Genomic DNA, 21,992 nt, shown 5'->3' with positions numbered 1-21,992 from the left:
CACCCGCCCCGCTCCCTGGAGCCGGCCCAGGCGCCCGGTGCCAACCCGGGCTGCTCCTGCGGGGCCCGGCCGGCGCCTGCGGGGAGGAAGAGAGGAGCTGGGTCCAAGCCTGAGTTCCTCTCACGGTTTGACGCTGGGAGATGCTTCCAGAGCCAAGCTGGGAGCGTGACCAGTCTCGGGGGCTTTAAAGTCGCGTTTCACCGGGTTTGGAGAAATGAATTTCTCTTTCCTTGTCCCACCCGGGCAGCGGGAGCGCGGCTGCTCCGTGCGTGCCTAAAACAAACATCCCTCCCCCAGAAAGACACGGGAGCAGGGATGTACATGAAGATTTTATTGTGCCTCGTCAAACAGAAATGAATTGCAGCAGGAGAGAGGGGAGGAAGAAGGGAGGGGTGGGGGGAGAGCAACATCCACCTCCCCGCTGCCTCCCGTCCATACTCACACACACACAGGGCTCTAGCAGGCCGGGACAGAGCTGGAGAGAGCCCCGAGCCTGTGGCAAGTCCTGGCCGCGCCTCTGCTGGTCCGGGCGAACTCACAGCTCAGGGGTGGTTTGTTTGAATAAATCTGTGAAATGTGCGCACCTTCTGGGTTCATGGTGAAAGTTTTCAAAGGAAAACACGGACAGGGGAGAAATTATTATTGTTAAAATATCAGACCGGTGAGAAGTGTAATTCCGGGCTCTCCTTTTCTAAACGCACCTCGTAAGAGGACAGCAACACAGGAATAGTAGGGTCCCGGTTGGAAGCAGCCCCTCCAGCCACTTCCCTCCTGGAAAGCGGAAAGGCAGAGTCTGCCTGAGCCCGGAGCAGGGTGCCGAGTCCGACGAGAGGCCTCGGCTCCGGGTCAGGAGCGATCCCGGAGAAGAGCGGCGCTTTTCGGGAGCGGCGGCTTCGCCTCCAGCCCCCGCCGCCTCCAGGCGCCTGCCGGGGCTGCTGCCTGCCCTGGGGGCGGCCGGAGAGGAGTGCGGCGTGGGTACCCGTCAAATGCCCCTGAAATTGGGGGAGATTTGGACAAACGTCCTCAGAACTTGCTGAATCCTGGAGTTACATTACACATCCTTGCAATTTTAAATTTTTTATTTAATAAAACACTGATATTAGGATGTCGGATTGAAGTTGAGTGTAACATTTAAAACCAGCACATGGCTAAGTGTTTTGGACCAAGGGGTGTCCTCTGCTGACTTTGGACGAACAGCAGAAACAGGCACTGGGCGTTTACGTGCCCAGCTCTGGGACCCTGCACCCCAACTCTGCCTATCTCAGCGAGTGGGGCCGTGCTGCAGGAGCCCACGGAAAGAGCCTCGGGATAAAGATGCTACGCGTTGTGTGTCCCAACTTCAACACCGCCGTTTGTCATGTTACTGGAAGCATGAGGCTCCGAACAGAAACCACCGCATTTCACTGGCTGATTACTGACCCACTCTCGGGGTTTTTTGTTGTTTGGGGTTTTTTTGGTTTGTTTGGTGTTTTTTTTCCCCATGCCTGTTTCCAAAATAGTTTTAAACCGCCATAAACGGAAAGGATAACCCAGCCCTTTAATTTAAGTCAAAGCTGAAAGACAACAGAACGGAGGAAATCAGCATAACCCGTGTCCTGTGCTGTTGGTGGTGGCGGGCTGCCTCCGGGGGGAAAGGGACGGTATTTGCAGAAAAAAACCCATCGCAACCCCCCCAAAAAACTGCCAGGTAGAAGGGAGAATATTTTCTCCCTGTTAAACCAACATAAAGCAATACTTTAAATGTTTCTTATTAGGTCTGATCGAGTTCTACGAAATCCCAATTAAATCAGATGATTAGAGTAATACTCTCCGGAGAACAAAATTAGTGGTAGCAAATAAAATTAAATCGGATATTTTGACTTGGCGGCCGTATTAAATAAAGGTGTTATAACACCTAAATCACGAGGAGTGGGTGGCAGCTGCACCCGCAGAAAATCGGGTAGGAAATCGCTCATTTCGTTACCAAAAAAAAAAAAGAAAAAAGAAAAAAAAAAAAAAAGAGGAAGATGGATGTAAGCGCAATAAAAATAATGAAAATTTTGAGGCCTCACGATTTGTGCTTTTCGCAACCACGGAATGAGAGTGACCAAGGGGAAGAGCCATCGCAGCATCAGCAAGCGCTGCGCGTCCTGCAGCGGGGATGCCCCGCGGCCCTGCGCGGTGTCCAGCCGCGGGGAAGCGGCAGGCAGGGCCGGCACGTTTCGAGCAGAGCCAGGGCTTTCTCTCCTCCCGTCTCGGGGCCCTCAGCTCGCCCAGGGCACCCACCCGGGGAGGCACCTGGAACAGGTCTCGCGGCGTGGGAGCGCAGGTGGGGATGCTGAAGCGGAGGGAGGAGGCCCCTACGACCGGCAGACAGTTCCCGCTACGGGGAAGGACTTACGGACACATGTGAAAAAGAACTTTAGAAAGTACCGAGGAGGATGGAGATCCCTCGTGGGAAAGAGAGGCGAGAGCCCTGGGGAAAGGAGACGGCGTTATTTCCCACCGAAGTGCTACCTCCTCCCGCAACCAGCGAAGGTGACGTCAAACCCGGGTGCCTGATGCTAAAACAAAAGCTCCGGGGTTAATATACAGTTACCAGCCCGGCAGCCTCCTCCTCCTTAAAAATCAGTCCCTCGGGTTTATTGTCCCCGAGGGGAAGGCGCCTGTTGAACATGTAGTCACGCAAACAGCTGGCAGGAGAAAGAAAGAACGAACTTTACTTTCTGGGGAGTGAAGGGCGGGCAGGGCTCCTCTAGGCTAAAACGCAGCGAAAGGATGGAAAATCATACTCACCTCGGGCTTCTTCTGCTGCGGCGGCACTTGTACATTCACCTGCGGGTGTGGAGTGAGAGGGGAGAGAGAAAGAAAAGAGGGGAGAGAGGGAATGAGGGAAGGAAGGAAGGAAGGAAGGAAGGAAGGAAGGAAGGAAGGAAGGAAGGAAGGAAGGAAGGAAGGAAGGAAGGAAGGAAGGAAGGAAGGAAGGAAGGAAGGAAGGAAGGAAGGAAGGAAGGAAGGAAGGAAGGAAGGAAGGAGGGAAAAAAGAAGGAGAGAGGCATCGTTACATACTATTATAAAACAAAATCTCCAAGGGCAGGGGAGAGGCCATAAATTGAATTGTCACCTTCCACAGCATATTCCCCCCTCCCCTTTTGATAAGTTACACCCAGGAAAAAAAAAAATCAAACAGTTGTCAAGTACCGTTCCCAATGATCAAAAAAAAAAAAAAAGGAAAAGGAAAGGAAAAGAGAGCCAAACTCTGAGGTGGCGGGGGAGCGGGCAGTGTTTTCAGGCACACCCACGCCCACGCTGCCCCGCTGTCCCCGCGGTGCCCCCCGGACGCTCCCGGCGCTCCGCGGGCGCGGCGCGCTCGGGCGGCCGCGGCGGAGCGCGGGGCGGCCAATCAGCGCGGCGCCTGCGGCCCCTGGCCAATGGCAAGCGCCACATTGTTGTCAAATGTTGCCTAATGGCAACGCGGGGCGCAACAATAGCGCGAGTGGCGGCGCGCGGCGCGGCGGGCAGCGCGCTCCGCTCCGCTCCGGCCGCACGCACCGCCAGGGCCGCGTCCCGGGGGGCTCCGCGCCCGGCCCTGCCCGGCCCCGACCGCCGCTCTGCTCGCCCCGACGCCGGCCGCCTGCTCCGGGCTCGCCGCGGCGGATGAGCCCCGGCTGCGGAGGTGCTGCTGGAGAGAAGGGGCGATTTTTTTTTTTTTTTTTTTTTCCTATTCTCTGCTGGATTTTAGCCTCTGCGGCTCGTGGCGAGGGATCCTGTCGTTGAAGGTGCCGGATTGTTCTTTGAAGGGACACTGCTAGTCTGTGGCTGCAGTTACAGGGGGACGGGGGAGCGGAGCTTAGGGAGCAGCTCGGGTTGCACCGGGGCGTCGTGGGGAGCGGCGACCCCGCAAGCGCGGACGGGAGAGCTCGTCTTTGAGCCTGGCGCGATGGACTTGGTGCTGCCCCGCCAGATGCGCAAGGAGAGCAAGGAAGCGAGAGTGATCTAAGTTTTCTTGGATTTTCTTGTGGTAGCTTTGCTTTTCGGGCGCGGAGGGGAGGAGGGCGCGGAACGGCTCCCGTCGGGCCCGTCCTCACTTGAGCCCCGCTCCGGGGCCGTGCGCCGGTGCGGGGGGACGGGGACAGCGCGCGAGGCGAGAGGACAGGCGCTGGGGTTTGCATGCCCGCACCCGGGGCTCCGTGTGCCCCGCACTCGTGATCGCGCTTGAAGGCACCGGGAGTTTCTCCGCGTCCGGGCGCGGGTGCGGCGCGGGGGCTCCCCCGCCCCGCGTCGCTTTGGGGGAGGCCGGGGAGGGGGGGCCGCTCTCTCGGGGCGGGCTCGCCGGGATGGAGCTGCGGTCAGAGCTGCCCAGCGTGCCCGCCGCGCCCCCCCCGGTACCCCCCAGCTCGGTGGCGGCCGCGGCGGCAGCGGCCGCGGCCACGCTGCCGGTGAGCGTGGCCGGGAGCTTGCTGCGGGCGCCGCCGCTGCTGCTGCGGGCGGCAGAGAAGTACCCGCGGACACCCAAGTGCGCCCGTTGCCGCAACCACGGGGTGGTGTCGGCGCTGAAGGGCCACAAGCGGTACTGCCGCTGGAAGGACTGCATGTGCGCCAAGTGCACCCTCATCGCCGAGCGCCAGCGCGTCATGGCCGCGCAGGTGGCGCTGCGCCGGCAGCAGGCGCAGGAGGAGAACGAGGCCCGCGAGCTGCAGCTGCTCTACGGCACGGCCGAGGGGCTGGCGCTGGCGGCCGCCAACGGCATCATCCCGCCCCGGCCCGCGTACGAGGTGTTCGGCTCCGTCTGCGCCGGGGGTGGCGGCGAGGGAGGCGCCGGCGCCTCAGGTAAGGCCGCGCTGCGCGCCCTCGGAGAGGTGGTGATGGGGGGAAGGGGCCTGGAGAGGCGGTGGGAAATGAGCGGGGCGCGGACCTGCAGGCGGGTGGCCCCGACTCCGACGGCTCCGCGGGGCCTGCCGGGGGCAGCCGCACTGACGGTCTCTCTTCCTTCTGCCCCCCGACCCGCAGAGTCCAAGATGCAGAAGTTCGAGCTGTTCCCCAAGACGCTGCTGCCGAGCCGCGCCGTCACCCCGCAGCAGGCGGGCGGGAAGCCCCTCTCTCCGGACGGCGAGTCCGTGCCCGGTACCTCCTCCCCAGATGCTCGCCACGGCTCGGGCTCGGAGAACGGAGACGGCGAGTCCTTCCTGAGCTCACCCGTCTCCAAGGGCCCGAAGGAGGGGGAGGAGAGCCCGGGTTCCATCAGCCCGCTGGGCTCGGACTCGGGTTCGGAGGCGGACAAGGACGAGCAGGACCCCTCGCCCTCGGCCGGCGGCCGGCAGCGGACTCCCATCGACATCCTGACGCGCGTCTTCCCGGCGCACAAGCGCAGCGTGCTGGAGCTGGTGCTGCAGGGCTGCGGCGGGGACGTGGTACAGGCCATCGAGCAGATCCTCAACAACCGCGGCCCGGAGAAGGGCCCCGAGGAGGGCTGGGCCCGGGACGGCGCCTTGCAGGGCCTGCCGCCCACCCCCGCTGCCGCCGCCGCCCACCACCGGCCCTTGATCGCCGGCGCCATGGCCCCGGCCATCGGCACGCTGGGCAGCCGCTCCGCCTTCTCCCCGCTGCAGCCCAACGCCACGCACTTCGGGGCCGAGGCCGGCGCCTACCCCCTGGGCACCCACCTGGGACTGAACCCCCTGCGCCTCGCCTACTCGGCGCACAGCCGGGGACTGGCCTTCATGACCCCCTACTCCACGGCCGGGCTAATGCCCACGCTGGGGTTCCGGCCGCCCGTGGACTATGCCTTCAGCGACCTGATGCGGGACCGCTCCGCCGTGCACAAGGAGCAGGTGTACTCCAGCGGGCTCTACGGGCCCATGGTCAACAACACCCCCGAGAAGCAATAGCGGCTTCCTAAAGCTCGTCTGTGTAGAGGTAGCTAGGTAGGCACGGGTGGACGGACACGGGTGGCCTTCTCTCCCCCGTGCAGGCGGTGGTTGCGTGCAGAGCCCGGCGCGGACACACGTAGGTGTATTAAGGTGATAAAGGTGCACTTTCATTGTCCAGACATGAGTCACTCTTTGTTGCTTATGGCCATAAGCATGGATATCCTCAGCGCGTTGTGGGGTGTGCACACACACACACACACACGCTCTTTCCCACACACATACATATATATATATGTATACTAGCAAGTGTATAATGTTATAAAATGGAAATCTAAGTTATTAATGTAACTCGTAGGTGAACTTGGTATTAACGTTAAGCTAAAGGTTAGACAGCGCATTGTAATACTTACCAGGCATATAGATGAAACCTTGTCAAATTGAAAACCTTTTCCTTCCTGCCCCCAGAAACGTTATGGTCTGTATATAAACATTGGAAAGTAGATATATTTGTAACTGTCCGTAGGACCCTGGCGCCAATGGTGTATGATGGTTTAATAAGCCTCCTTCATTTGTGATCTGCAAGAAAATTGCTTTCTTGTTCCGATGTAGCAAACTTCTTGCTGTTTCTAACAGGTAATTCTGTGTTTCCATTTCATAGAAATAAATGTTATTTTCTATTAAAAAAAAAATCGGTCTTATGAATGACAAGTGGTATTTTATGAGATGATGGAAGTGTGTTTTGGGAAATTCATTTGACAAGTACAGTCAATATTTAAAGGAATTTATGCAAATAGTACAAACATGTTTACTACATTTTTATCATGGTCAAACTAGATGATATTCTTCAGATAAATTTATAAATAAAAATGAAGAGTACAAGCAAGAGCAAATTCCTTATCAGCTGAAATTGTCAAATACCTTTATTTCTGGTTCTGGTCTTTTTCTTATTTATGCCTGGGAAAAAAACCCCAAACCTATAGAGGTATAAATTAAGCAGCATTTCTCCCTTCAATATCTTCCTGGTTTTTGTCATATTTAGGAAATTTGGCATTGTCACAAAGAGAAGCCTGGTTAAAGCAAATCCCACCTTGCCGACCGCAGGTTGTGTAGCAACAGGAAGGTACTTCCTCCTGGTATCTGAAATTTTATTGTGTGTTTTAGTTGTTTCTGTGTCAAAATAAGCAAAGGCATCTATGATAATGACGTTTTTCAGAATGTAAGGATGTGTTTGCGGCAGAGGTGGATGAGTTAAGATCAGTGCACGGAGTATGTGCAGGGAAGGTTTCTCTGTTCTCGGAGCTGTGCGTCCTTCACCCTCATCCGAGAGTAAAGGCTGCTCACGTGGCTTTTTTTCTTTTTTCTTGTTTTTGGCAACGGTGTCGAAATGCTTTCCAAGATCAAAAAGTAAGACGGGCTTTCCTGCCTCTATTTATTTCTGCATTGGGATGAGCGGGGGGCAGCGGGCGTGCCCCCGTGCATCCCGAGAGGCGATCCTGCCGAAGGCCGGAGTGTGACTTTCTTGCCAGTCCTGGGAGTGTTTGGCCCAGGGTAACTATTACTCACAAAGAACAAGTTCAGTGCATGGTTGAATTAAGACTGTAAAAGCTCCTAAAGTTGGTTGGTATGGAAACCTAATCCCACCGAACCGCTCCGTGGCACAGCTGGACTGTTTACTTTCTCACTTCAAATATAACTGTGTAAACATTGGCTGCGAGCTGCCAGCGCAGCTCCTACCAACCAGTTAATATACTGGTGGGGCTGGGAGGACAGGAGTCCCGCTGCAGCTATGGAAGGAAGCTCCTGGGTAAAATCAAATTGCATCAAAATGCAATTCTTCTATCCCGCATGCGACTGGTCAACTTGGATACAGTTTTAAGATTTTCTTAAAAAACAAAAACCTGACGAAAAAAGTAAGTAAATATTACAGATTACACCTAGGCAAGTACTTTTGACCCTGATCCATCCTGGGAGCAGCCAAATCAATATCACAAGGGAAACTTTAAAAAGTCTCGTGTTCCAAGAGCGGGTGAAACTTAATATTACTACAATAAAACGGTTTAATAAAGAAGGGCTTTAATAGTGAGCTAATTTGATTGAGTTTCCTAATTCCACTTTAATTGGAAAAGGAGTTGTCTGTTTGGTTATAAAGTGCTAGGGTTATGTTAGACTGGAAAAAAAAAAAAAAAGATGGACTTTGAGCATCTGAATAAACTTTTTTTTCTCTTCCCCCCCCCCTTTTTTTTTGGTTGGCAGCTGACTTTGTGCAGGATGGGTTTCCATATCTAGGATTATGAACGGGCTACAAAGAGCTGCTACTTAAAGAAATCAGGTCGCCACATTTCTCCCATTCTAGCCCTGTTGAGAAGGGCTTAGGAGCTGTTGATTTAACTCAGCTCCCCTTTTAATTATAAAAGCCATTCTTGTGTAGTTAGGCGAGCAGGACAATTTATCAGAATTGTTGCCGTGTCTTGGAGGTTGGCTTGAGCTTGGATTTATACAACCGACAATGGGGATCACGACGATTAACTTTCATATGGGTAGTTTAGGCTGTTAAATTGGGGGGAGTAGGAGGAGGGGGAGTATAAGAGAATCTGATAAATTGTCCAATGAAGTAATTCCCGCAGATTAAAAAAAAAATAAAAAAATCCCTTGGGTTTGAAGCTACCTCGCAGAGGTTCGTATACAGAAGCCTCTGGCAGAACATAAAATATTCAAGTCCCTTTTAGAGTAAAATAAAATGCTGTCACTTGAATAAAAATCGGCTGAAACGAGTATAAATTATTTGTGAAGCAGAGAGGCTGCGGGCGAGCGCTCGCAAACTTCCCTGTTAATTAAATCTTAATCCACGGGTCGCAGGAAGCGGCGGAGCTGTAACAGCGGCTGCTGTACATACAGCGGGACACGTTCCGGAGTTATATTAACTGCACTCGTGTTTAATATGAATCAGCCCTAATCCACAGCATAATAAAGATCAAATTAGACTAACCATTTAGTAGCGAAATGACATTCCTTCACCTAAAATGAACCTCCCCGCGCCCTGCTCGCTGCGAGGCAGCCTCGGCAGCCCGGCCGGGCGGGCCGGCGGCGGGGCCCCGGCTCTGGCTGAGCCCAGCGGGCTGAGCGAGGCCGCGGAGTGGAGCGGGGGGGGCCTTTTCCAGGCTGGCCAGTTTATTTTTCAGCCTGAGGGGGGAATCCCCGCTGCTCTCCCACGCTTTCCAGAGCCGCCTCTTCCCCGTCCCGCCTCAAACCCGGCTGGCTGCCGAGGCCCTGGGGATGGAGGAGGCTCGGAGCGGGGTCGCACCGGTTCTCCCGGCTCCGGCTCGGAGTGTCCCCTGTCCGCTGCTGGGGCCACGGGGGACACCCACGGCAGGGAACGGTGGCGGTCCTGCTTCCGCTAGGCGCCCTGGTCAACCAGGGCCGCTCCAGCGGCGACAGCGATGGGTTGTTTTACTGGAGACCGAGGAGCGAGTCCCGACCCCTCGCTGTCTTGCCCGCGGCCCCGGGAATGCTGCGGCCCCGCTACCGCGGCTGTCCCGGGACTCGCCGCCCGGTTTCCCAAGCTGGAAAGCACCCCCCGCAGCCCGGCGCTGCCCGGAGAGGAGGGACGGGATGGGATGGGACGGGATGGGATGGGATGGGATGGGATGGGCCGGGGCGGCCCCGGGTGCCCCTCACCGGGCGGGGCGGCCTTTGTGCAGGCGCTGAGCAAACACAGCTGCCGCCGGTGGCAGCGCTTGAGGGAACGCGGCTCTTACCGTCCCACCCCTCGCCCCCGCTCCCGGACATCCCTCCTCCGTGCTGCCCTGGGCGGGGGGGAGGCCAGGTATCCATCCCATCGCTCCCGGGCTGATCTCATCGGTGGGAGCGCAGCGCCGGTGTCAGGCACACGAACTTCCCACGTCCCCCGGCGAGGGGACACCTCTGCCTCCTCTCACGATGCGGGCGTCCCCCCCGTGTTGTCATAACATCCCCATGGCAACTGCGGCAATTACTTCTATGCCAGAACAACAATAGGAAAGTATTTAATATATTTAAATGTGATTAAGCATGTGGAAGAAACGAGGAGGAGCAGCTCCGTAGGACGAGCGGCGGAGGCTTCTAGGGAGCCCCGGGGGCTGCAGCTCGCCCGGGGCAGCAGCGGCACGTCTGGAACTCAACAGATGGAAGCGAGCGAGGGACGCAGAGTTACAACGGGAGAGGAACAGAGTGTTTTACCGTTTTCTGCTGCCTTTAACACCAACTGAGGCACGTGAAAATTCATTCCGTTTTCCACCTCTTGGATTCCGACAGAAATACTAATACACTGTTGCAAAAGAATACGTTTCCTCTGTTACTCTTCCTTTCCAGTTTCCCCTTTATTTTTCTCTACCTTTTATTAGGGAAAAAACAAAAAAACCCCCCACAAACCCGCTGTTAGCTGTAAGTTCGGAAAAGAAAAAGCACGAAAAAAAGCCCTGAAACTGCATGAGGCTGGTTTGTGTTTAATCTCCAAAAGGAGCTTCTTAGAAAAAAAGAACACCCCGTCAAAAAAAAAAAAAAAAAAAAAAAGGGGGAAAAAAGAGAGAAAAAGATAGAATCAATTTTACCACATGCTTTAACCTGAAAATCATTCCTTTTCAGCCGCTACCCCTCATTTCTATGTTTTTAGGGAATCTAATAACCAACGGAAGAGATGCTCCTGACCCAGGGAGCCACGGGCGCTGCTGGGGCGGCGGATGATGTCCAGCGAGAGCTGCTGCTGCCTTTCCCCGGGAGCGGCCGGGGCTCGGCCAGCGGAGCCCCGGGAGCCGGGCAACCCACCTTGGCCTTGAATTCGCGGTGAAATTGTGTGGCCGGTTGCTGGATTTGTTGGGAATTAGTGCGGAGGCAAAGGAGGGTGCGGTGTTGATGCGGGGGAGGTGGTGTTAATGCGAGGGACCTGCTCCGGGGTAGGAGGAGGTTAAAGGGTGCCGGGATGAGCTGGCTCACCCTGGCTGACAGCGGTGCGAGCTGAAATCGCTGGAGATATATTGGCAAGAAATTCTGGTGCTGGATAATGCCTAAAGGTAAAAGAAGGGTGGAGAGGAGGGAAAGGGTGAATTCCAGAACAGAGCAAGGGGCTGACAGGGTCTTAGGCTCACAAGAGCTAATGGAGAACTGGGATGCACTATTAAGGACTGCGGAAATTTAGGACTCGCTAAAAGAAGATTTGGTGTCTGTGTTACAAGACTCAGATGAAAACATGTCACTTGCTGTGCAATATATAATACAATAATATATATATAATATGTGTGTGTGTATATATATATATATGCCTTTCCTGAGGGAGCCTTTAAGGCTTGATTAGACTCTGCACAGGCTGAGTAAGCTGGTCCTATGTGGTGGGATTTACATTTCCAAGGAAATGATGAAAAGCCCCTAATTTCAGATTACTATTATCAGGTACTGCACAGAGATCAGGAGGCTCAATTACACGAACACTCAAATACAGGCCAAGGCCTGAGCAAGGGCTGTTGGTGTAGAATGGTGATGGGTGTTTTTAGAGTGACTCAGTGATTGCTCATGTGGAAGCAAGTACATCGAGAGAGATGAAAATGCTGAAAGACCAGACTGTTACTGATAGTCTTCACTGCAACTGGCTGTTTGGTAAACATTTCTAACCATAATAAAGTCTGGTCTGAGGCCTGTTCAACCCAAATGCTGGCATAAGCACATGTTCCTCTTTATTCCAGGCGTGAATCTGGCAGATGTGGACAAGGGCATGATGAGACACCTGCCCGGGGGATAATTCTGTTTGGAATGCTGTTCTGTGCAGTACTGGATTTACCTGTATGTGGGAGATAAAGTCTTATCTTAGGTTTTATCTTAAATCCTTGCAAACTCTAAACTACAGGGGGAAAGCCCTGTTTTGATGGCCTGGAAGAGCAAAATCTTGTCATATAGTGGTTTATGGATTAATTTTCTGTAAGAGATGGTGATGTGTGGGATACAGTCAGGCTTGTGACTTCACATAGAAGCTCTGCCTAAATGAAATCTGTAATGCAGATCTGTGAGGGGTAAGGATGGCTCTACTGGTGTGTTCTCAATGTGACATTGCAGCTAGTATGGATTCAGAGAGGGGATTTTTTTCTGTTTTATATTCCCTCCTTTCTTGTTTTGCATCTTCTTAATGTGCTCTAAAGCTTATAAGAGTTATGCTAAGATTGTTTCTAGAAATTTAATTTTTTCCCCTCAATACATGAATGGATAAAAAATGAGTCGGTAAAAGCATAGATGAATTTCAGAAAAAAGATATAGAAATTCCTTGAAAGCAGGTTACCCAAAGTCACCCAAAGTCTTATTACCCATCAATAGTTACAGATCTGCCATACATATCCTCAGAAAGTATTTGCCTGTTTCACTGGGAAAATATAATAGATGGGCAGGATCTGTGCAAATTTTTGTAGGTTTGTGACAGCAGGGCAGGCTCCTGGGGGGAAGAGGGAAGTGGAAAGGAAACCAGAAACAGAGAGTGGATCTTTCCGCGTGGTCTGACAGGCAGATGGAAAGCATGAATTACAAAGGCTTTTAAAAAGATCTGCTTGGGTTTTATGTTTACAGAGAGATTTAACAAGACTGGCTGGCCTGAAAATGCTGAGGTTGTTGCTAAAATCAGATGTTTGGAAGTGAGATGGGGTACTAGCCTTGGACCAGAATACAGGAGAGGTTCACAGAAATTCAACAGGACCGGAGCAGGGTCAGCAAGGCAGGGCGCCTATAAACCATTCAGGAGATCCTGAAAGGGGCTTAAAGGTCAGCAGGACCTGGAGTCAGGGGAAGGAGGAGGGTATGACCCTTGCTAAGGGGAGCTGGATCCAGATAGAGACACAAACCTCCAACCAGGAGGAGTAACAGCAGCAAGAGAAGACAACGACAATGAGCTGGGATTTGTGCAGGAGGGACTCACCGAGGAAACAGCTTTATAGGGAACAAAGGTATCAAAACATCACCTTGCTTTCTTGTAAGTGGGATATGGGATATTGATTTCCTCTCATGGCTTGGGGAAGCCCACGGTTTACCTTGGGTAGAACCTATGGATTTCCTCAGTTTTCTAAATCTCCTGCTTGCAAGGTTAGCCATAGCTATTTACAGCTAAATGAATGGGGCAGGTAGGGGAGATTATAACTTGGAGAGCCTCTGCTTTGTAAGGGGAGAGTCAGATATCTTATTCTGGCAGGAGAATTTAATTAAGGGCCTGTTCAATAGGAGTAAATGTCAAATGATCAGGCACACAGGACTAAAATTGCAATGCTCAGTCTAGTGTGCTAGAATGTGTGCTATGAGAAGCCTGGCTTTTTTTCCTGCTTAGAAGGATGGATTATGTTTGATTTCTCTAATAATTCTTTTTATCCACATTATTGAAGCTTTACTTTGACACAGAGAAAGTAATCTTGGTGCAGTAGGGCCAAGAGTAGGAAAATTGCTCCAGTAGATTTGGCACGGAAAACATGGCTCTCATAAGGCTCTCGTAAAAATCTGCATCCTTCTCCATGAAAGCTTCACATGCACCAGAAGGGACCAGAAAGATGTTTTCAGGGTCTCTTTTCTACAATAATTATGTTACAGCGTTCTTCCTGTTCAATGGGGGAAAAGGATTTCAAAACACTAATTGAATTCCTGTTTTCAGATCCATTGGAAAGTGCCTGGGAACAAAAGAATTGGTGGTAGCATAAAACTTCCGGGATTTGGGGGAAAATTAGTCCATCATGTGGTTTACAAACATAATCTGTTGCCCAAAGTATACCAGATGAATGAGTTAGCCCAGCTTTAATTTACTGGGAGTGTAATGGTTTCAAAATGCTCAGGATGTACCCCACACTCACACCAGGCACTTAGAGAAGCTGGTAAAGGCACTGCCACAGGTGTCACCATTATTGAGGTACTTCCTAAGGGTGACATGGAAAGGTCTCTGGATTCTGATGCCAGGCTGAAATCTTAACTTGCCCTGTGCACCTTTCACTTGGGCTTCCTAATCTCCCTCCTGGGAGAGGGCTCAGCAAGTTTTCAGTACCTTGGTCACTGAAAGAAGAATTGTGTTGTCTTGGCAAGCAAGGACACACAGGTCTTGGATGTGGAAAGGGCTTCCAACCTGTGTGGGATGAGGATACCAATGTGCTTGGCTGGAAGGTTTGTTTCTAACTAGAATCAGGGCTGGTAAAACTCAGCTCTTGAGAGGGAAATGGCTCTGCTAAGATGGAAGTCTGTGCTGATGAGTGATAAGTGTGCTCTTAAACAGGGTCACAGGTGGAGCTAAGGCTGTTCAAGGAGCCTCACAGCCTTTTTATTTTACTCCTCATCACTGAAATATCTAAGGGAAGTTAGTCCTGATAAGATGGGCTGAACTGAACAACAGCAAATGATGTTCTGTAAACTGTGAAAAGCTAAGACTGACCTGGTGAAGTCATTGGTAAAATGTCTGGTTTTCCTGGAAGCCTCAGCAGGGTGGATGCTGCAGCTGATGGACATTGATGATATTGGGCAGTGGCTCTCTCATTAAGAAATTGCCTGCTGGAACTGCCTCCAGCCATCTGGTATCCAAAATGCAACAGCAAAAGGGATCATGTTGGTGATTTTCAGTAAATGCTTTGCCCAGAGCCATCTTTGTTGACTGTCTCTATTGTTTTGCATATGTTTATGGTATCATGAATCTATTTTTTTTCAGCCTTAATTGAAAGACACGCTTGTCCAGTTCAAGGATTAACTTCACTATAACAGAAAGGAAATTTGTATGAAATTTTTATTCTTAAGAACTTTTCTTTGGACAGATCCTCAGATCATATTTTAAATTTGAAATATTTGAAAACTTTTGACCCTCAGGCTACTGTCATGCTTCTCCCCCCCCCCCCCCCCCCCCCTTTTAAATTGTCATACAAATGACTACTTTTGACAGTTCTGCTATTTGAGTTCTGAGCATTCCAGTTTTGGAAAAATAGGTTGTAGCTGATTTTCTTAAAGCTTTTGAAGGCTTTATGAGCAACAATGACAATGAAAATATTGGTGTATATCACTCTGGTTGGTGCTTTTTGAGTTTTATTTTGCCACATATGTCAATGAACTGAGTCTATTTTCCTATCAGTTTAATTTGTGGTAAGTGGGGCTCTCAGATGTTACACTCAGATTCTGGAGTAACTTGTGCAAAAGTTGCCTTTGTTTCTTCATAGTCCCAAGCAGAGAATACTGTCTGGGTGCAGGATGCACAGAACCAAAGTGCTTCCTGAGGTAGTAACCTGCTGCTGGTGCTCAGTGGATGTGAGCTCCAGGTCAGTTCTGAGATTCATCTGAAGATGAAATGATTTTGAAGCAGGTATAACTGATGTTTCAGCTGAGTGTGGTACACTGAAAGCCAAGCATAATAACTTCTTATCTCCAGTCTTTTGAAAGGTACAATTATCCTTTATCTTTGCAGGTTGGTTTGTTTAACTTTCACTGGATTATTCTCATGGAATAAGAATGAGATATTGCTACTTCAGAGCAGCATTGGGACCTTGCAAATGAAGGAAGCTGTCAGGTTTTGTAGTGAAAACTGCATATGGGTCTCTGAAGATTTGGCTTGTGTACTAAATTCTGCTGCTGATTTACCAACACTGTTTGACCTTGAGCTACTCAAAACAATTTATTATTTTTTAAAAAGTGACTGTTAATATTGACAGTCTCCAGTTTCAGTGAGAGACACACGAGACTTGAATTGCAGACTTTTGTACTACTTGAGTATTTATTTTTAATAAGGGTCCTAATTAAGTGTGCAATCTCTGTAGCAGGAAAGCTCTCCCGGACTCTGTCTTCATTCATTAAAATGTGTCAAATTCCTCAGAGTTTAGAGGAGAGCTCTAACAATGGCAAAAGAGACCCTGTGTCCTGAATATATACTAACATTTGCCAAAGAAGATGTTTGTTAATAAGTACTTGTGCAGTGATAAAGTACAGCAACAAGGGGTTATACATTTCCTCACTTTCTGCTACCCGAGCAGAGCCCCTGACTTCACTCAGGAAGCTACACTGTTGTGAGACATGGAAAAGTAAAATACCCTCTGCTTTATAATAAGTCATTCCAGCTCTGTCTAATTAACACTTCTTAGTGTTAATTGTAACCCCCTGTTCTGTGTTTTTCAGGGATGATATTTCCCAAGCAGTGCTGATGAAATGTCAGGCAGAGGTAGTAATTTTGTTTTCCTTGCTATTATAACATTGTGCCATAGATATAGTTATATACAGAGATACATGCCAATCAACCAGCAGAGCAAACAAGATGAAGAAGTAAAAATCTTCTCCTTAGAGAATTTCTTAGGCAGACAATGAATTATGAGCTCTTCTCTGCCTAGACAACTTGCAGTGAGAACAGCTATTCCTACTGGCATTTCTTGCTGTGATTAAAAAAATGAATAATTTTAGATGGCTTGTTCTATTAAATCAATAGATTTAACAGGGTGGAGAGGTGGAGTACAAAAATAAGAATTTTTTTTATACAATCTGCAGAATCCTATAGGCTTCTAACATTAATGCTACAGAAATACCATTGGCCAGTATTTGCAGAACAGCATTTAATGAACAATAAGGACATTAATGTTGTTGGAAAGGGGGAAATCCTCTTGGAAGTCTAGCAAACCTACCTACCTTGGCTTTGTAGCCTGGAGGAAATGACAGAGTGCTTTAAGAAAGTGGAAACATGAGAGTCACTGTTAGAACATCCCCCTGGTGCTGGCAGAGCTGCCAAATGATTGCAAAAGACAAGGAAGAGAGTGAGGATATGAGGCCATTGCACGTCATTGATGTTTAAGTCGGATTTTTTTCCTTTGGAATACCACTCAAAAATTGAAGGTGGAGTTTGGTCTGTGACAAGAGAATGTGCAGCAATTGTTGTGTCATCCAAATAATCCTGTGTGTGATGGTAGTCAGGAAAGTATCTGTGATAGCTCTGTATTTTATGAGCAGCTAAAACTGACAGAGAAATCTGACTGAAGATACAATCAAACCAACCAACCAACCTCTCATGATGAAACATGGAAAAGAAAAAGGCCAGTATGTGAGTGCCAGCTGTGAACTGAAAATACAATTTCCAATAACTTCTGTCACATCCTGTACAATTAAATTAATAAGATTTTAACTTTTTTTTTTTTTTAATTGGAACAGGGTCCTAAGTTTAGGCCTACCCCTAGTTTTTCAAACATTACAAGTTTCTCTGTGCCATCCATGTAACACTTGACCTTGCAAAAGACTTGATGGCCCAGTTGAAATGCTGGAAGTGCTTTGACAAGTTATCCTTGGGAGGCTATTGGTGTTTATAGCCTGGTGGCTATTTTGCAGGGGTTTGTGCTATATTTCTAAACACTGGGGAGGAGGAAGGCTGAAATCCTCTTTCTCTGGCTTCGGTTCAATATAACAAAGAAAAAAATTTCAAAACAATGTTTCTTCCCTATATTGAGATGCAATGACTTGCTTGTGTAGTAGAGATTATTTTAAAGAATGGCAAAACCCCCCTCTTTTTGAAGAAGCCACATGGCAGTTGTTTAATCATTATAGGCTTTTGCTTTATGTCTAAAGAAATTATTAACCAAATGGTCAATTCACAGATCTGTGTGTGAAGTCCTGGCTGAGTTCAGTGACAGTAATCTCTGTGTGTGCATGTATACACACATAAATATGCCAGTGTATGCACTTATCTCTATAGATCTCTTACCCTTGTGAATTCATTTACCATTTGTAGTTTCTTTACCAATTAAATTTTCTAACATAGCAGTTCCCTCTGCATCATGTCACGCATGCTGACTATGTGCTGATTTAAGGTTGAGGATAATTTAGCAGGGCTGCTGATTAGGGCAAACTTATTCTCAGGAGATCAATGAGAAATGGATGTTTTGTGATGAAGTTTGTTTTGTGTAGATTAGAAAGATAATGATACATATGCAGATTAGAATGGGACATTAAAACCAAAACCATCATGTGTATGAGCTCTGTGAAAGCCACACTGCAAAGATAAGACATGAAATCATGTAGTAGACCACATGGCTCTGTGTCTGAGATCCACTTTTAAACTTGAAATGCCTGACCTGACCTTGTGGACTCTTGTGTTATTTCATGCACATGAATGGTCTCAGTGACTTTTACACCAACGTGTTTCCCATATCTTTGAAAATTTTGCAGTCTATACAGTACAAAACTGCTTTTTTTTTTCCCTGTCTGCCTTGGACAGCTCCGAGTATTCACCAAAAATTCAGTAAAAATGAGTTACAACTCACCTTGTTTCCTGTTGATGTTGAAAAGCAGGTGAGTATTGACAGAGTAAAGATGCTGCTTGAACATGGAAAGGCTGTAGGCATTTCAGCACAGTAGAATTGCTGGTCAAGAAGAAAGTAATTATAATTAAGAGAAATATAGCTGAGAAAAAGGGCGTGGGGTCTTTTCATTTAATAAGCTTTTCTGGGATATCTCATGTTGTTTTACTGGCCTTGATGAAGAACTGAGAACCAGACAGCAAAAGTCACCATTCTCAATTTCCTTCCATCCTTCGTCCAGTTTTCTTGATGACCAAGCAGGTTTGAACAAGTGTAAGCCAAGGATTCCTTATCCTTCCAGAATTTCACCCCAGTTTATAAGGACTTGCAAAAGGGATGCACAATAAACAAATAATAAATGTTGTATTTCATCTTGTTATCTGGAACTCTGTCAAAATGAGAGCTGACTTATTTAGGGGGAACCACTCCTTACTGAGGAAAAGTAATGGTTTTGACAGATCATGTAATACAAGTCTCAGGGTTATCTACCAATAACCTGAAAAACCATGTGGTCACGAATTGTATAAAATTAAGGTATTGTGCATATCTGGTCCCCATAAGTTATCTATTCTGAGTTAAGTAAAAGTCACCTCAGATCACATGTTTTTCTCCAGCTTTCCATTACACTTCTATTGTTTAAAAAAGTAATTTTAATTATTTTATATACAAATGGATTTCATTTTTCTCCCTTTATTAAAGAATCACAAAATTAGAAAACTGCATTCTCAGGAAATACCAGTTAATAAAGAGGGCCAAAATTAAATAAAAAAAAATCCTTGAATCAAAAAACGGTTTGGGTTGGAAGGGACCTTTAAAAGCCATCTAACCCAACCCTCTCCCTACAATAAGCAGGGGCATTTTCAACTAGATCAGGTTGCTCAAAGCTCCATCCATGTAGATGGGCATCCACAGTCTCTTTGGGTGACCTCTTCTGGTATTTCATCACCCTCATTGTAAAAAAAGAAAAAAGATTCCTTGTATCTAGTCTGAATCTACTTTCTTTTAGTTTGAAACTGCTACTATGGGTCATATTAAGTCTGTCCCATCTTTCTTATAATTAATTTAAATTTCTTCAGATATTTCACAGTCCTATAGTACTTAGGTCCAAGGGAACCAAAATCCCAGAATTTTGGAGAACTTTGGATCTGAGCATTATAGTTCAGACCTTTCATATACATATATATATATAAAATTAAATATTATTGTTGTAATCCAGTGTTTGGTGTTTTATTTAAATATCATTGTCATGAGAATATTCTAGCCAGAAACTGTATGCCATGTTCTGGACAGAAGGCTTTTAATGAATATCTCGTAATCTCACCAAAAAAGGATTTATTATTTGTCCTCCTACAGCAATACCATTTTCTCCTCCACCTATTTTGTACTTTAATTGGCACTTCCGTCTTTAACAGAATCTCTTCATCAACTCTGTCCTTTGCTCTGGCTCTTAAACCTCCAGCCCTTCTCTCTAAGTTAGGTGGCAGATTCCTGTGGCTGCACGTGATATACTTTTCAAAGTGTCTCCTACCTCATTGCTGTTAAAATCCTTTTGAAAGAAATCCTACTAGGCACTGTTTCTTCAGCGTGTTGTTTCCTGAGATCCAGTTACCAAGCACTGTTGCAGGATGCTTGAAAGGGCTCAGGAAGCAGCTTCTCTACTGAGAGGGACTTAAAGAGATGATTAGGAGAATGCAGGAGGTTTGTAATAGTAGTAGTGTCTCCTAATCCTCTTTGTTTTAACAATCATGTCTAAAACTTTAAAGGTGCCTGCCGAGCTCTTGTTCAAATGTCAGCAGTGGAAGTGCAGAGGTTAAGGGGTGTCCCCCTTGCAAGCAAATGCAGAAGAAAATGGTGTGGTTTGGGCACCTCATTGCCACTCAGGCAGGTTGGGGTTAGATTTCCTGTGCTGCACAGAGCTCCTGTGGGCTCAGGGGGAGTTACCTGGGACACAGGTGTACTGTGTCCTTCTCAGCCCAAGCTTTCCTCACAGACAGTAGGTAGCTGGAGTTTGAAAGAGGGAAAGGAGAACAATTACTGCACCTAGCAAACATGAACTGTGAGTGCTGGCCAAGGTCGGTGACTTACTGAATATCTTTAGTACTCAAAGGATTTTTGTCAGATCTGGCTCTTGAAGTGCTGGAATTCCACAAGAACCTTAGATTGTGATTTAAAGCAAACATTTAGCCACCTAGCTAAGGAAGAAAAAAATAAAGTCATCAACTCCGAAGGTTTGATGAAATGAAGGGAATGACATACCTATTAAAATATTATGTTTGAAGCAGTCCAAGACCAGCTCTGACTTGTTGTTTAGGAGTCCAGGCTGGCAGTATCAGAAGACAGGCTCTTGCCAACTATCAGAAACTGAAGGCAGCCAGTGTCTCTCAATGGCTTCCAGGATCCAAAGTCTTAAATTTAAATAATTCATGTGGTTAATGAATAATAAATTTAATAGTAATGATTAAGGCAGATGACTCTCTGTTCAGTTAAATGGTCACAGCCAACTGAAAAATGTGTGTGGTGCATACATGCTGCTCTCCTCCTCTAAGTTTGCAGCATTCAGCCCCTGACAAGTTTGTTTAATGCTGTGGATGATTCATTTTGCCCTCAGACAGTGCTTCACCCTTTCCTGTCTCACACCTGGCTGCAGCAATGCATCTCCTTTAGAGAAGGACAGTTAATTAATTTACAGTGTTTTGGGCCCACGTGCAGTGAAGCTCCAAACCCACAATTTTCCTTCCTAGCTGCTGTGGGTGCTGATGTGCTGTTCCCTGCTGGCTCTCGTGCAGTTGTTGCCTGCTCTGTGGCAGCTTCCTAGGCCAGGCTCCTGTTGGCCCCAAAGTCTGTCCCAGTGGGAGTTAGAACAGCTCAGCAGGGGTGTGCAGAGATGGGCAGTGCTGGCTTTGGAGCAGGGTCCCTGCAGGGGTCTGGAACAAGAGGGAAAATTCCCCATCTCTTCTCTTGCTCCTCCCTCCCACCCCTGCCATTCAGCACATTTCCTCAAAGAGGCTTTGTGGAGCCTGCAGACCACAGAGTTTTTTCTTCTTCCTCACCCTGCTCCTCCATTCCATCTGGTGTTTGTTTTCCTATGCTGCCTCTTGTTTGCTCCATTTGAATACTGTCAGAGTCATCTTGCACTGGGTGTTTTGACAAGTGGATGCTGTGTGGTACAGCCTGGGGAGGAGCTACATCAGCTTTTGCTCTTGCACAGTGGCTGAGGTGTGCTTCTTGGGCTGAGACCTTTGCACAGACAGACCCCAGACTCCCATGGGATATCACTCCATGGTGGAGAACTGGCTATCTGATGGCAGGGAGAAGGACTTGGGCTTTCTTTCTTATGCTGACAGCCAGGAATGAGACAGGGTTGACTTTGCTCCTTTGGCATTCCAAGCTGCTTTGTTCATCCCACTGGCTGAGAGTGGCATAAAGAAAAATATTCAGACACGGAGACAGTTGCTCCTGAATTACTCATGGAAGTGGGAAGCAGATCAAGCCCTCTTCTCATGCCTGTTGTTATTGCTAATTAATTAATTAATTATTTTACTTCTGTCGACTGAGAAAACCCATTAAACTGCCTTTTGCAATTAATGGATTTGTTCCAGAATGTTTCTTGAAGGCTTCCAGCACAGTGCTGACAGGATTTGCCACCTCTTGTGTTTACAGCAGTTTTTGAGGTAGGAACCTCAGTTTCTTCACCCTTTCCCTGGAGCTCTTGGAGGTCAATCAGTGGCAGAGCTTGTCCTTGGGTGCAGTTTTCAGCCAGGCTTGAAACACACAGTGGGTCATTCCAGCAAAATGAGATATCCCCAGGTTGCTGGCCTCAAGCTGGAACAGGAAAATTGAGCACTTAAACTTTGGG

The 21,992-nt window shown here is 48.4% G+C and overlaps 1 protein-coding gene and 1 long non-coding RNA gene across 4 annotated transcripts; one reads left to right on the top strand and one right to left on the bottom strand.

Moving 5' to 3' along the window:
- Positions 1 to 4,316: 4,316 nt before the first annotated feature.
- Positions 4,317 to 6,660, top strand: DMRTA2 (DMRT like family A2). Its single transcript, XM_069022847.1, has 2 exons — positions 4,317 to 4,809; positions 4,990 to 6,660. Exons 1-2 carry the CDS (start codon positions 4,317 to 4,319, stop codon positions 5,865 to 5,867), a joined length of 1,371 nt encoding a protein of 456 aa, XP_068878948.1. The 3' UTR covers positions 5,868 to 6,660.
- A 3,210-nt stretch (positions 6,661 to 9,870) lies between these two features.
- On the bottom strand, positions 9,871 to 20,492 carry LOC138114194 (uncharacterized). 3 transcript variants are annotated; one of them, XR_011152521.1, is made up of 4 exons: positions 20,393 to 20,492; positions 18,101 to 18,199; positions 14,260 to 14,395; positions 9,871 to 10,152 (listed from the first exon to the last, which is right to left on the bottom strand). It is a non-coding gene; the product is annotated as an uncharacterized lncRNA (long non-coding RNA). The 3 variants fall into 3 exon arrangements; XR_011152519.1 differs by lacking the exon at positions 14,260 to 14,395; XR_011152520.1 differs by lacking the exon at positions 9,871 to 10,152 and having other exon boundaries at positions 14,198 to 14,395.
- Between the last annotated feature and the right edge of the window lie 1,500 nt (positions 20,493 to 21,992).

This window comes from Aphelocoma coerulescens, chromosome 8, assembly GCF_041296385.1.
Source record: "Aphelocoma coerulescens isolate FSJ_1873_10779 chromosome 8, UR_Acoe_1.0, whole genome shotgun sequence".
In the NCBI taxonomy this organism is placed as follows: domain Eukaryota; kingdom Metazoa; phylum Chordata; class Aves; order Passeriformes; family Corvidae; genus Aphelocoma; species Aphelocoma coerulescens.
This window is presented reverse-complemented; position numbering and strand designations above follow the sequence as displayed.